Here is a 14,491-nt window from a genome sequence, read left to right on the forward strand (position 1 = left end):
GAACAGTTATTTTCCCTCCCCTTCAACCACCCACTCTCTGGAACTTGTCATTAGCTGGAGTTTTACCTCCTCTGTCTTCTTAAATGCAACTATCTGACCACCTACACCCTCTCCCATTATTTCATCTCATTTAATGTCACTCCAGGACACCTAGCAGCATGTCTATCACATATGAGTCACTTAAGTAATATTTATAAAGTAAACCATACTAGTTATTGGACCTCATTAACATTTGTGTTGATTACTTCCTCCTTTGTTTTCCAATCCATTAACAGGATCTACCCATAGTTTTACCAGTTGAAAGCTAATCTGCCCCTCAGGCTAGAACTGAAGCCCTCTCTTTCCCATATAAACAAGTTGATCTCTCCCCAACATGGAAAAAAGCAGAGAGCACATCCACTTCACTTTGCAGTTTCAACGTTTATTTCTGATACCAAAACTTGACAGCACACAAGGGGGAAAAAAAGCAACAGACAAGGAACAGCAAATAAATTTATCTTGCATGCCACTTTCAGTCAACAGGATGTGGCTCTCTAGATAGCTGTGTTTAGAAGGAATCTGAGGCTTCAGCCTCACTCAGGGGAAAGACTATTCCAACTGATTAGCAATATCTGTGGACATAAGAAAAAAAAAATTAACAATCAATGATATATTTCAAACAGTAAGAAATGTAAATACCAAATAGTGCTTCCCTATACTTTCCTCATCTCCCCACCACAGGTGTCCCTAGGACTCCCAGACTGTGCACATAAATACATTCCCACAGACCCTTTATCTCCCAATAACCCTAACTGCCAAAACCAAAGTGATATACCTACCCAACATCTCACTCAACCCAGAAGAAACCAATGGCACCAAAGTTGGCAGCGAAGTTGGCACTGGCTGTACCACCAGGACCAATAATGGGGCCAGCGAAGGTCTGAGGAAATCTGGAGCGGGCATTCTGGTGGTATCTGGCCCAGAAGGTAAAGGGGATTCTAGACCAGGGATCGCCAAAATCTCCTTCCTCATCCCAGGTCAGCAGCTCAAATTCAATGTCATCCCAGCTCCAGGGCCCAGATACGGCTTCATCTCCAATCCCCATGCGGGTTCTCGCCTCAGCCCGGGCCTCAGCCTCAGCTGCAGCAGCGTCCAGAGCATCCAAGGCCTCATCTGCAGCCTCCATGAACTGCGCAGTCCAGTCACGAGGATCTCTTTTCTGAACCTGAGAGGAAGAAAATAAAACAAAATCCGTAATAGTAGGAGCTAATATTTATGAAGCACCTGCTATATATTTAGTACCCTACTTTGTGCTACTGTTTACATAACAGCAACAATAAATATCACCAGGAATGCAGCACCTAACGTGTGCAATATCCAAGGTCTTATTCCTGCTCTGGACCTTTCCCAGCCAGTCATACCTCATCCCTTGACCTATCAAGTCTGGAGCAGTTCCCCTATTACCTCTGCAATGAATCTCAGCACTTTCATCTTGCTAGTTTCATGGTAGGAACGGAGGCCCCAGAGGAACTCATACTCAGGAGGGTTGCTGTTGGGCACTCGTCTGTAATCCAGGTACCTTATAGAGCAGAAAGGTCTTTGTTTCTACCCAGACAAGAATGGTAGTCCAACAGTGCATCATACGATATTTGACACCCCCAATTTCAGGTAGCAACCACCCCAAACTCATTCCTAAACCTAGCTTAATTCTATTCTTTTTTTAAATTTATTTTTATTTTTTTTTAAGTAGCCTCCATGTCCAACGTGAAGCCCAGCGCGGGGCTTGAACACACGACCCTGAGATCAACACCTGAGCTGAGATCAAGAGTCAGATGCCTAACCAACTGAGCCACCCAGGTGCCCCATAAACCTAGCTTAATTATATTCTAACAGCCAGGTCTTCAAATTCCTATACCAGTGCTTCTACATTAAGCAGTCACCTGGAAGTGCAGAGTGGTTTATATAAGGTCACAGAAAGGACAATGCTTAATCTCACCCCTTGTGTCACAGCTCTAGCTCCACGTTCTTGTAATCTTGTTATTGAGCCACAGTTGGCCCATTGCAATGGTTACTGTGCAGTGTAAACCTCAGCATTGGAAATGCCTACTGTGGGGATAGTGAGCAGGCTTTACTTGCAAGATAACTATACTGAAGAAAAATCCAACCACAAGCAGAGATACTCAATAAACACTTCCAAGTACGTATGTGTTTTTCTATGTGAATGTATATGTATAGTTTAAGAAATGAGCATAGGAAGAACTGTCTGAGGCTGACCAGCACATAGAACTCATGAGGACCAGACAAAACCCCTTAGATATCACTTACTTTTGCTTTACAAACTCATAAGTGAGAAGTTTCCTCAGATCTCCAAGAAGAGGATGTCTCACCCTGAAAGAATAAAAAAGAAACCCATAATCAGAGACCATGACACTGCCCAAAGAAAAGAAAAGAGCTTTCTAGCACAGAGGTCAGACATGAGAGAAGAGGCACAGAGTTTAGAACTATTTGCCCATCCACCCAGGTCACATCCTTGGGCTCTGTACCTCCCCAAACCAATTCCCCTAGACCACCAGGCTGGTGCAGTCCTGGGACCATCCTCTGTTGCCAAAGGATGATATAAACAGGCAAGAGATGAGAGCCCAATCATACCCAGGACGCAGTCCCATCTTGCGTAGTGCCTCCCAGAGGACAGCTGCAATGGGAGGCAAGGGGAGACAAGGGACGGAAAATGAGCATGGAAATCAGGCTGTAGCCGACCCCCAGCTGCAGGTCCAGCCACTCACCTTCACTGGCACGGTTGCCATTCATGAAGATGACGCCCAAGATCACTAAGAGGAGACCCAGCTTGGGTGTGTCTTTGGTCCTGAAGGAGTACAAAAAAAATATTTTCAGCCATTTGTACGAGACACCCCAGGCAGCTTATCCATCTAGCTTCCCCAGTATTCCTCAGCAAGGGGGTAATTGTACCTCAGTTCTGACAATGACCTGGTATGTGGTCCTGAATCTTGGACCCTGACCTACTTGACACTCCCGGGAAAAAAGCACCACTGAGAAAGCCAATGTTCCACCTCTTTTCCCATCTTACGTTCCCAGTATGCCAGCCAGGGACTCGGGGGTACTGATGAGAATATACAGGTGTTCTTCTTTGTCAATCTCCTTCAGTTGAATCCCAAATTTCTACAGGGACAAGAAAATAGACTATGAAATTACAGTATCTAGCACCAGCTACTCATACTTAGTTGCTCACCTCCCTGTGAGACTTCAGCTCTAAACTCCCAGTAGGAATCCCATGAATCTTTGATATCAAAACCTTCCCTCATTATTCCTGTTCCTCGGGGCTGTCTTCTCACCTTCTCCAGGACAAAGCATGCACGTTCAATGATTTCTGGATAAACATCAGTGTATTCACGGATGATATCCCTCAGCATTTCTGTAGGAGAGAGAACAGAGTACCTGAGCTGAGCAGGAGCCACAGAGCTACAACCCCTTTGCCAGTCCTGCTAAAGGGAACACAGTCAGGGCCCTCAAGGCTGAAAAAGAATCAGCTACAGAAAGAGGGGACTGAAGGAGAGGGGACATATAAGCAAAGGGATGTCCACAGAGCATGGGGTGAGGGGAAGGGCAGAGTGCTAGGGGAGGGCACTGGATGCCTACCTGAGCGCTTGATGGGCACCTTGGTATAATCTTTAAGCATCAGATACTTGACCAACTTATTTGCCTGGGAGAGGAAAAGGAAATCATTAAAGTTATTAAGATATTTACAGGAAACCTGATTGAATTATAGATAGAAGGAGGACAACGACAGGAGGAAGAGAGGGAAAAGTAACTGGGAATAACAGTTCTTACTCTTTCCTGAAGAAGGGCCACATCTCTGGGCTGTGAGGCACCCAGGTTCTGTGAGGCACGCGAATTGGGAGAGGGGCGCAGGTTTGGTGAGGGTCGCAGGTTCTGCCAGTCAGGTGGAACTGGCCAATCAGTGGGGATCCAGTCAGGTGGGAGTGGCCAGTCAGTGGGGAGTGGCCAATCAGGTGGTAGAGGCCAGTCAGGTGGTAGAGGCCAGTCAGGAGGGCCTTGCCAATCTGGAGGACCCTGCCAGCCTGGTGGGTTCTGCCATCCAGGTGGGGTCTGCCATCCAGGTGGATTCTGCCAGGCCAGTGGGTTCGGCCAGACAACTGGACCAGGCCAGACAATGGGGTTCGGCCAGATAACTGGATTCTGCCAGATCACTGGGTTCGGCCAGATCACTGGGTTCTGCCAAGCAACTGGGTTTTGCCAGGCTGGTGGGGTCTGCCTAGCTGGGGGGCTCTGACGTGCTGGTGGGGTCTGCCTGGCTGGCTGGTTTTGCCAGCCTGATGGGTTCTGCCAGGCCAACGGGGTCTGCCACAGCACATTAGGGGGTGCGCCAGGTGGGTTCTGAGTGGTAACTGGAACCGGTGCAGACCTCCACGTCCCTGTAGCCAGTGGGGCCCGCCTCTGATCCCCACTGCTGTTCTCGTCCACATTCAAGTTATTAATCTGTATCATCAGAGAGAAGGAAGGTCCAGGGTCACCAGATGTTTGTTTCCTTACCCTATCTATTCCAGGAAGGCCCCCTAAAACCCTCACCTGTAGTGACAGCCTGACCCACTAGCCAATGGTCACCCTGAGTCCTGGGCTTGTCTTTCACTGTCTTCCAGGCAGGAGTTTCATCTCTCAATCAGGCCAGGAGCAACCCAAGGGTGGGGCCTGAGGCTTCTCCTCTTCCTATGTCCAACACTGGCTCTGCTTGTACCACCCTGGACAAATCACTCAAGTCACTTCAGCTCTCTGGGACTTAGTTTCCTTCCCTGTAAAACTGACACTATGAACCCTAGCTGGTAATATCTTGAAGATTTAATGAGATAACCTGTATGAATATGCCTAGCTCAAGACCTAACACATGGTGGCTATTATGGAAATGTAAACTGAATTACATACAGAATATATATATATATATATATATATATATAATGTGTCCATGTCTCATTTCCCCATTAGTCTGTGGATATTCAGAGGGCAGAAATTATTACATTCACCTTATCATCCCCTACAACCTAACTGAATACAGGCCATTATATATGTATGTTTTGTTTTGTTTAGAACGAATGAACCTAAGAAAAGAAAGGAGAGAGCCCAAAGCAAATTGGAGCTAGCAGGGATCTCACCTTGCGGGTCCTCTTGCCCCGAATTATAGTCCTGGACTCCAGATTCTGAGCCTGGGAACCATCTGCTGATGTCTGTGCAGCTGCACCATCAGATTCAGGGATACCTGGGTTGGTCTCTACCTCAGGCTGAGAAGTGGCCATCTTGGCTTGGTTAATATTCTGGGTCTGGGTATCAACTGCTGGGGCCTTAGTGGTGTCATTCCAAGCCTTAAAGGCTGTTTTAGGCTGAGTGTTGGCCATCTCAGTGGCACTGAGAGACTGAGAGAAATTGTAGGTGGCATTTGGGCCCACCTTAGTAGTGGCATTCTGGGCCTTAAAGGCCATCTCAGACTTGTTAGCAGTTAACTCACTGGTGGTTGCTGCCTGGGAAAAATCATAGGCAGCATTTGGGCCCTTTGGGGTAGCATTCTGGGACTTAAAGGCTGCCTTAGGTGGCGCACTGGGCATCTCCTTGGCATTAAGAGCCTGAGAGAAATCATAGGCACCATTTGGGCCTTTTGTGGTGGCATTCTGAGCCTTAAAGGCTGTTTTGGGCCTAGCGGCAGCTGCTAAAACCTGAATATCACCCATCTCACTGGCTGTTGGGGGCTGTGAACTCTGGGGACTAGCATTCGGCCCAGCTGCTGTGGCCTGGTTGGTAGGTGGAGCCTCCGAGATCTGGATGGCCTCCATCAGGGTCTGCATAAGCAAGGTGCTGTCTTCTACGGAGGCCTCAGCCTGCAAATACAGGGGGAGAAAATGAAATTTCTGGGCCTCCGAAGTGGAAGCAGGAGGGTAGGGGGAGCAGTGCAGGGGAAGTGCAGGCAGGCGGGTGGTGCAAAAAGGCTGAGGCGCAGATTTAGACCACCAGCAAGGGGCGATGGGAGGCAGAATGGTAACAAAACGTGTGGTAGGGATGGAGTCGGGCAGGACTAAATGAGGGGTGGGGCGGAATGAGGAGCGGGGACGAAGTAGAATGAAGGGGGCGGTGGGGGTTGATGGAGGTTAGAGCAGAGCAATGCGGTGTGCGGCAGGAGCTACAGACTCGAGGCGAGCCAGAGCAAGGGTGCCGCCTCGAGGAGTTGAGGAGAATAAGGGGGGGTCGCAGGGGTGGGGAATGCAGGAGAGAGGGAGGGTGGCGGCGGGAGGTTGGGGGAGGGGGTGGCAGACTGCTCTACAAGCGTCAGGACTGTGGAAAAAAATGGTTCCTTACCCAACCCGCATTCTCTGGGCAGATTGCCCTGACTACTAACAGGGTCTCCCCTTTCTCTAAGCAGGGACTGATGGCTGAAAAGGGACGCCCCTCCCCCCCATAAACCATGGGAATTTGAAAGATGACGGAGTCTAGGCACGAAGAGGGCAAAATCAGATCCAGGCTTTTGGGTGGCCAAAGGGGCCCCAGGGAACTGTCGGCTAGGGAAATGGTGGGGTGGGGAGTGGAGATCTCACCTGGAAGCCGAGGAGGCCCGCACCACAGTCCATTTTCTGAGCCATGGCTCCTGTCCCTCTGGCAAGAGCAGAGCCTGGGGGGTGTGGGGGAGGAGCTGGGCGTTATACTACAGAGGGCAAATACGAAGGACCGAATTTTGGGGGGGGTGTCTGGGGTTTGACTGTGGGGGCGAATGAGGCGCTGAATGTGAGGGGAACGGGCTGGATCAGAGTGGGAAAAGTGAATGGGTGTCAGGATGGAGGCTCTGTATCCCGAGAAGCTACTGACGGGGAGAAGCTTCAAATCGGGGTTCGGAAAGCCAGTAACAGTTCTGAATCCAAGGGGAGTGGGTTGGGACTCGCATATGGTAAATTGAATGGAGGTTTCGAATCGGGAGGAATCGTTATGACAGTACAGATTGAGGTCGAGAAATCTGTGGAGATTTTTAACGATGGGAGGGGTTCGGAGAACGAACAGGGGTTCTGAGTAAGGGAGGATCGGGTGAGGGGTGTGAATGGGGGTTTGGGGAGTGGAAGGGGGATCAGAATCCGGGGTAAAGGGATCGAAATGAAAAATGGGGGGCCCGCACCAGGGGGCAGATGCCCTGTCTGGGGGCTAATTCTCACCTTGCCTCAGGCCCCAACCCCAACCCCCTCGTTGCCTCCCTTCTTCACGACTCAGAGGATCGGGATTGCAGTGCTCGGCTCTCTGCAGCCGCACCCTCTCCTTGTCCAGGAGAAAATGCCAGCGCGGCAGCTAGGACGACCCCGCCTCTCCGCCTAATATACCACCCACCGCCTCAGATAGTTGTGCGCATGCGCGAGAACTGACCGACCAAATAAAAGTCCCGCCCGCTTCCCCAACAAAAGCTTCGTCCCGAACACCATGGTGCGCATGTGCAGTGGGAGGCAATCCCGCCCCTTTGCCAACACACCATCCCACCACCAACCAGGTCGACAGTATACCACAGTCCCACCTCCTTCATCAATATCCCCTCCCCCAAACAGATGCGCTGTGCCTTTAGGTCCCACCCCTTGCCCCACACACCGGCCCCCTACCTTTTCCGCAATGCGTCTCTGTTCTATCCCTCCCCTCTTGTGGCCCCTCCTGTCCGGTCGGCAAGCATCTCCACCCCCCTGCCTAGCACCACTTAGGTCACTATTAAGGTGTCCGTGGGGTCTCTAACTGCAACAAGTGCAAAGTCCCCCCACTTTGGGACCCAGGAAAAGGAATGGCCAGAGAGAAAACACTTGGAGGTAGAAAAAGTCTGCACCTGCCACAAGAATCTGTATGATCCCCCTCAACAGATCCCAGACTCATAAACATTAGCTTCTTTCTTGCCCTTTGTGCAGCTCCAGCCACGCGCATATTTTGCGTGCAGGTGAGGAAGGGAGGGAAGGGAACAGCTTGAACATCACAGCGCAACCTGTGCTGGGGCTTGTCTTTCTCTCATGGCAGCCTTGGGAGGTGGATGTCAGCATCCCCATTTTACAGGTCATAAAGCTGAAGCACAGACACGCTGCATGAACTAGAGAAGGCCACAGAGCCAGTAAACAGAAAATGCAAAATGTGGGCCTCGGGTCTTGACTCCAAAACCCATGTTCCACTAGTGCTGGCCTGGGAACTGAGGCACCCTCCCCTCTTCAGTTTTGAGCGACAGATCCCACACATACACCTCTCCTGCCCTGTCAACACCTGTCCCAAACAAGCAAGGTTTGTGCTGAGACTTAAGCTCATGCTCTGCATTTAGGAGAACACAGATAAAGACCCCTAGGACCCACCCACTCTGTGTGGGTCCCTCCAGGTGTGGGAATTGTTCCTAGGGGTCCACTCCATGCTCCCAGTCAGTTCGCTCCCTGTGAGTGGCACAAACACCGCTGCCCCTGAGGCCTTCCTGGTGCCTGCTTGAGCAGCCAGGACAATCAGGCACTTGTGTCCCTGAACCATGGCAAGCCTGGATTCAGTGTAAATGTTTACCCTGGTTCCTTCCAGGGCTTGGGCCTCAATTCCTGGGACGAATTGCTGGGCCATTCTACCGAGCTGTGTGAGCTGGCTCAGGTCATTCCACTTCTCTGAGCCAGATTCTCAACATACAAAATGGGAAGCACAAATAGCACTGACTGGAGTCCGACCCAAGGACACACATGCTGCTATGCTTCCAGATGACTGGAGACTCAGACAGAAAATCATATACAGATGTGAAATGACTCAAATTGAACTGATACTTTCCAAAAATACAAGGCAGACCTTGGTACATTTCACATTTGTTCTGGCATCAGCTCCTGCCAGGAGTCTGCATATGAAAGAAAGCTAATGCTAGGAAGGATGGCAGCATTTGGTCCCCAAGGGCCAACATCAATTCTGCCTGGCTGGATGACTTTCCTCATCTGTTGCATAGCAACCTCCCCTGTCAGCTGCCTGTTTTTCCTCAGCACTTCCTCTGTAAAGTGTCTGCAGTGGGACGTGATCAGACTCAGGAAAGGAGGTCTGAAACACCATTTTATATGCTATCTGCTTCTGTATCTGTATCTCCAGTCTTGGTTTGGCCTATGAATTCTAGATCCATAATCCAACTGCCTGCCTCACTTCTGCAACTGGATATTCCTCAATATCTCCAAATTTAACAGGTCGCAAACTGATTCCTTTGTATATATCCTCTTCCTCAACAACATTGTGTTTCTCCTTTAGTCATGCCACTCTCTCCCCCTTAGAATAAAAAGCCTTTTAGGGAGATGGATTTTTGTTTTATTCATTGCTATATACCCTGTACCTACAATGGTACCTGGCATATTTTATATGCTCAATGAATGAATCACACCATCCACCCTGTTGCTCAAGCAAGAAACCTGAGAGGTATTCTTTCTTTTTTCCTTCCTGTGATGAGTTCAATTACTTTTCCTTATACAAACAATGCATATTTGTCATGAAAAATTTAAACACTGGGGCGCCTGGGAGGCTCAGTCGGGTTGTACATCTGACTCTTATTTCAGCTCAGGTCATGATCTCAGGGTTGTGAGATTTTCCCCACATCGGGCTCTATGCTCAGCGTGGAATCTGTTTGAGATTCTCTTCCTCTCCCTCTGCCCCTTGCCCCACTCACACACACTCTAAATAAATAAAATCTTTTAAAAATGAAAATAAAAAATAAAAATTTAAACATTAAATATTTTAGAAATTAAGTAAACATCACTCCAAATGGCACCACACTACCCTGAGATAACTGCCAATAAGATTTGGATGCTACCTTTTCATGTAACACTTCGTGCATATATATGCTTACATAAATGGGATTATATATATGCCATATTTTAAACTGCATTCTTTTGCTTACTGCCTCCCACTCCTTCCACCTCAACCCTCATCTGCCAAACATGCATTTTAACAACCATTTTTATATCTTTCCATGTTTAAAAAGTCATCTTATTTTTTACTATTTTACAAAAATTAAGATCATATACACTTTAATGCATCGGATTTATTTTAGTTAACACTAATCTACCTCTGACTCATTCTTCTACATTGCTGTATAATATTCCACGATAGGGATGTACTGCAATGTAGTCAATCATTTCTCCACTGATGGTCATTCTAGTTTCAAGCTGTTGGGGAGCACATATATACAAACAACACTGCAATAAAATACTTGTACATATATCCTTGTATTTTATGCTTAATGTTTTTCGTTCCTGTCACACTAGATGCCCAGGAATAAGACTGACATACTCTACAGTGCTTGGTAATATAAAAACTTTTCCAACCTTTTGTCAATGTGATGTGTATTTTATTGGTATCTCCTGTGGTTTTAATTTACATTTCTGATGTAAGTAGTCAAACACACATTCTTATATTGATGGACCTATTAGATTTCTTTTGTAAAGTAATTGGGCAAGTCTTTTATCTTGTGTTGTCTCTTTGTCTTATTTTTAGGACTTCTTTATACAGTCCTACAGATGCTTATTGAAAACCCTTAGGGCTAGATATATTTCAATTATTTTTTTTTCACATTTTAGTAAGGGAATACTGTGTATATACTCTATATTACATAACAGTTCAAACTGCAAAAGCCTTTATAAAGGCCAGATAATTCACTTTTTCACATTCCCTTAGCAGCCAAGAGAATGTGATCTAGGATTTACCAGTGTGGCAGGGTCCTGAAAACTACCCTGAGGTTCAATGATTCACTAGAAGGACTCACTGAACTCAGAAAAGGTGTTACACTCATGGCTATTGTTTATTACAGTAAAAGCGTACTGATTTTAAATCAGCCAAGCTAAAAGGTGCACAGGAAAGACTCCAGGAGAAACCGGGCATACACTTCGGGTTGTCTTCTCTCAGGGGAGTTGTATGGCCAGTGCTTAAATCTCCCAGCAAGATATATGGCAACCTGGGAAGTTTGCCTGAGCTGATTTTACTGGGGGTCAGTCAGGTAGGCATCGGACACTTGTGTGGCTGACCTTAGTTACTCAGCCTCTAGCCTGTGCAGAGGTGCCACAAGGCCACAGGCCCACTATATATGTAATATATACTACCAAAAGGGCCAAGGCCCACTATAAATCATACTGTTAACATAAACTACCTAGTATGGCCCAAAGTTCCAAGTGAACAAAAAGACAACTCTAATCAGGCAGGATATTCCAAGGGCTTGGAGATTATCCCGCAGGAGCTTGTTAAGAGCCAGGCCTATCTTTGGAATGTACAGACATTTTTTGGAAATCACAGGTTTATAGACCGCACACACCTGTGGACTCAATTCTTGTACTACAATCCAGTTTCTAGGAGCAGCACTGGTAGCAGGGCTAAGGGCATCATCTACTATCCAGTGTTCAGTGGTGGCAGTAATGGTAGCTAACCAGCTAATACTTATGGCATGATTTTTGAAAAAACAAATTATTATTAATTCTACTTTTAAATTATTTTGAAATAATTATAGATACACAGGAAATTGCAAAGATAGTACAGAGAGGTCCTATGTACCCCTTCAGCCACTTCCCCCAGTGGGCAGTTATGAAACTATAATACAATATCAAAACCAAGAAATTGACATTGGTATGATATATGCATATAGTTCTATCACATGTGGAGGTTTCTATAGTGATCACCACAGCAACCAATATACAGAATTATACCATCCTCAGATTTCCCTATACTACCCCTTTATATTCACATTCATCGTCCTTCCCTCCACTATCCCTAACCCTTAGCAGCCATTAATGTGTTCTCCAACTTTATAATCTCAACAATTCAAAAGGTTATAAAATTGGAATCATACAAGAGGTCGCACTGTGACTTTTTTTTTCACTCAGCATAATACCTTTGAGATACACCCAAATTGTTATGTATTAATGGTTTGTTCCTTTTTATTGCTGAGTACTATTCCATGATATAGATGTGCCACAGTTGGTTTAACAATTCACCCACTGAAGGACATCTGGGTAGTTTCCAGTTTGGGGCTATTATGGAATAAAGCTACTATAAACATTTGTGTACAATTTTTTTTTCTGTGAACATAAGTTCTCATTTCTCTGGGATAAATGCTCAGGACTGCAATTGCTGGGTAGTATAATAAGAACATGTTAGTTGTATAAGAAACTGCCAAACTTTCCCAGAGTGGTTGTATCATTTTACACTCCCACCAGCAATGTGTGAGTGATCCATTTTCTCCAAATCCTTGCCAGCAACCTGTTGTATATTTTTAGCCACTCTCATAAATGTGAACTAATAACTCATTGTGGTTCTAATTTGCATTTCCCTAATGTCTAATGATGTTGAACATTTTTAACATGTACTAAATGTTTCTTCATGTCTTTTGCCCATTTTCTAATTGGTTTCTTTTTCTCTTTTTCATTTCTCTTGTTTCTTGCCTTCCAATGAACTAAATTTTTTTGTAGAATTCTGCTATTCTGTTTGTATCCCTCTAAAATTCATATGTTGAAATTCTAACCTCCCCACAGATGATAATATTAGGAGGTGGGCCTTGGGTTAGGTTGTGAGGGTAGAGTTCTCATGAAAGGGATTAGTGCCTCAGAGGCTCCAGAGATATTTTTAATCCCTTCCACCATGTGAGGACACAGCAAGAAGAGGCCATGAAAAGAGGGCTATGAATAGAGACCTCACCAAATGTAACCATGCTGGTGCCCTGATCTTAGGCTTCTCAGCCTCCAGAACTGTGATAAATAAATTTCTGTTGTTTGTAAGCTACCTAGTCTGTGGTATTTCATTATAACAGCCCAAATGGACTAAGACAAAGTCTATTTTACCTATGTTTTTGAGCATATAACTTTAAATAGACTTTTATAGTGATTGTTATAGGTATCACATTATATATATCATAAATATATGTGTGTATACACACACGTATTTTATTTTTATTTTATAAAGATTTTATTTATTTGTCAGAGAGAGAGAGATTGAGAGAGAGAGAGAGAGCACAAGCAGGGAGACCAGCAGGCAGAGGGAGAAGCAGGCTCCCCGCCGAGCAAGGAGCCCAATGTGGGACTCAATCCCAGGACCCTGGGATCATGACCTGAGCCGAAGGCAGACGCTTAACTGACTGTGCCACCCAGGTATCCCAACACACATATATTTTAAGGTTTTACTGATACTGGCCTGACTGGGAGAGATCTGGGTGCCTAAATGCATATATATATATATTTATAAAATTTATTTCTTACAGTTCTGGAGGCTGAGAAGTCTAAGATCAAAACACCACTCATGTAACATTTTGCTAGTTTAGTGAAGTATAGAAACCTTACCTCTGTTTACATGCTTTTACCATCATTTATACTACATTTATAATTTATATATTAAATTTATATATATACAATTATCTTAAATATCTCTTCATACATTGAGAACTAGACAGTGTTCTAATTCTGGCTTCAATCTTCAAGCATAATTTAAAGAACTCAAGAGGAAAAGGACGGTCTATTATGTTTACCCATATTTTATTCTTTTTGTTGTCCTTTCTTCCTTACTGATGGTCCAAGACCCTTTCTTTTATCATTTCCTTTCTTTTTCAAGAACTGCCTCTAGCCATTCTTTTAGGATAAGAAGGCTGGTAACAAATTCTCTTAGTTTTCCTTTTTTTTTTTTTTTTTTAAGATTTTATTTATTTACCTGACAGAGAAAGAGACAGCGAGAGAAGGAACACAAGCAGGGGGAGTGGGAGAGGGAGAAGCAGGCTACCCGCTGAGCAGGGAGCCCGATGCAGGGCTCGATCCCAGGACCCTGGGATCATGACCTAAGCTGAAGGCAGACGCTTAACGACTGAGCCACTCAGGCGCCCCAGTTTTCCTTCTTTTGAAAATGTCTCAATTTCCTCTATATATTACTAAAGGATATTTTTATTCGGTATATAATTCTGGGTTGACAGTTTCATTCTCAGAGGACCTGAAAAATACTGTGGCCTCCATGGTTTTGAATGAGGTATCTGCTGTCATCGATTTGGTGTCTCCTACAGGTAAAGTACCATTTCTCTCTCTGGTGGCTTTCAAGATTTTTAATTTCTGTCTTTAGCTTTCACAAGTTTGCAAATGATGCACCTTGGTATGAATTTATTTGGCTGCATCCTTTTTGGAGTTTACTCAGCTTCCTGACTCTATGGGATTTTGCTTTTTTTCCAAATTTGGGGAATTTTCAGCTACTTTTCTAGCCCTTCTTTCTCTCTTGTTCTGTGACTATGACAACACCTATGTTAAATCTTTTGTAATAGTCCAACAAGGGCCTGAGGCTCTGTTTATGTTTTTCACTCTATTTTTTTTTTCTCTGTTGGTCTGATTGGATAATTTCTATTGTTCCATCTTAAGAGTTCACGGATTTATTCTTCTGTCATATTATTTTCCTGTTGAAGTCATCTATTGAGGTTTTTTTAAAGTTGATTTATTAGATTTTTTCAGTTCTTAAATTTCTTTTTGATTCTTCT

General features: G+C 45.4%; 1 protein-coding gene across 5 annotated transcripts in view; it reads right to left on the reverse strand.

Moving 5' to 3' along the window:
* Window positions 1–400: 400 nt before the first annotated feature.
* The window catches only part of MAGED1 (MAGE family member D1), a 64,647-nt gene continuing 50,556 nt past the window's right edge, over window positions 401–14,491 (reverse strand). For 4 of the 5 annotated variants that reach the window (XM_078064373.1, XM_078064372.1, XM_078064374.1 and 1 more), the window contains 12 exons: window positions 6,591–6,664; window positions 5,163–5,879; window positions 3,826–4,494; window positions 3,634–3,697; window positions 3,330–3,409; window positions 3,065–3,156; window positions 2,763–2,842; window positions 2,629–2,671; window positions 2,305–2,367; window positions 1,444–1,558; window positions 819–1,204; window positions 401–611 (listed from right to left, as the gene is read on the reverse strand). In XM_078064373.1, coding sequence (XP_077920499.1) covers window positions 827–1,204; window positions 1,444–1,558; window positions 2,305–2,367; window positions 2,629–2,671; window positions 2,763–2,842; window positions 3,065–3,156; window positions 3,330–3,409; window positions 3,634–3,697; window positions 3,826–4,494; window positions 5,163–5,879; window positions 6,591–6,664 — 2,375 coding nt within the window. In that variant the 3' untranslated portion in view covers window positions 401–611; window positions 819–826. Of the gene's footprint in view, window positions 612–818; window positions 1,205–1,443; window positions 1,559–2,304; window positions 2,368–2,628; window positions 2,672–2,762; window positions 2,843–3,064; window positions 3,157–3,329; window positions 3,410–3,633; window positions 3,698–3,825; window positions 4,495–5,162; window positions 5,880–6,590; window positions 6,665–7,196; window positions 7,411–14,491 lie in introns of those variants that run through there. The other variant, XM_036108854.2, reaches the window with a different exon arrangement.

Source organism: Halichoerus grypus, chromosome X (genome assembly GCF_964656455.1).
Source record: "Halichoerus grypus chromosome X, mHalGry1.hap1.1, whole genome shotgun sequence".
Taxonomy (NCBI): domain Eukaryota; kingdom Metazoa; phylum Chordata; class Mammalia; order Carnivora; family Phocidae; genus Halichoerus; species Halichoerus grypus.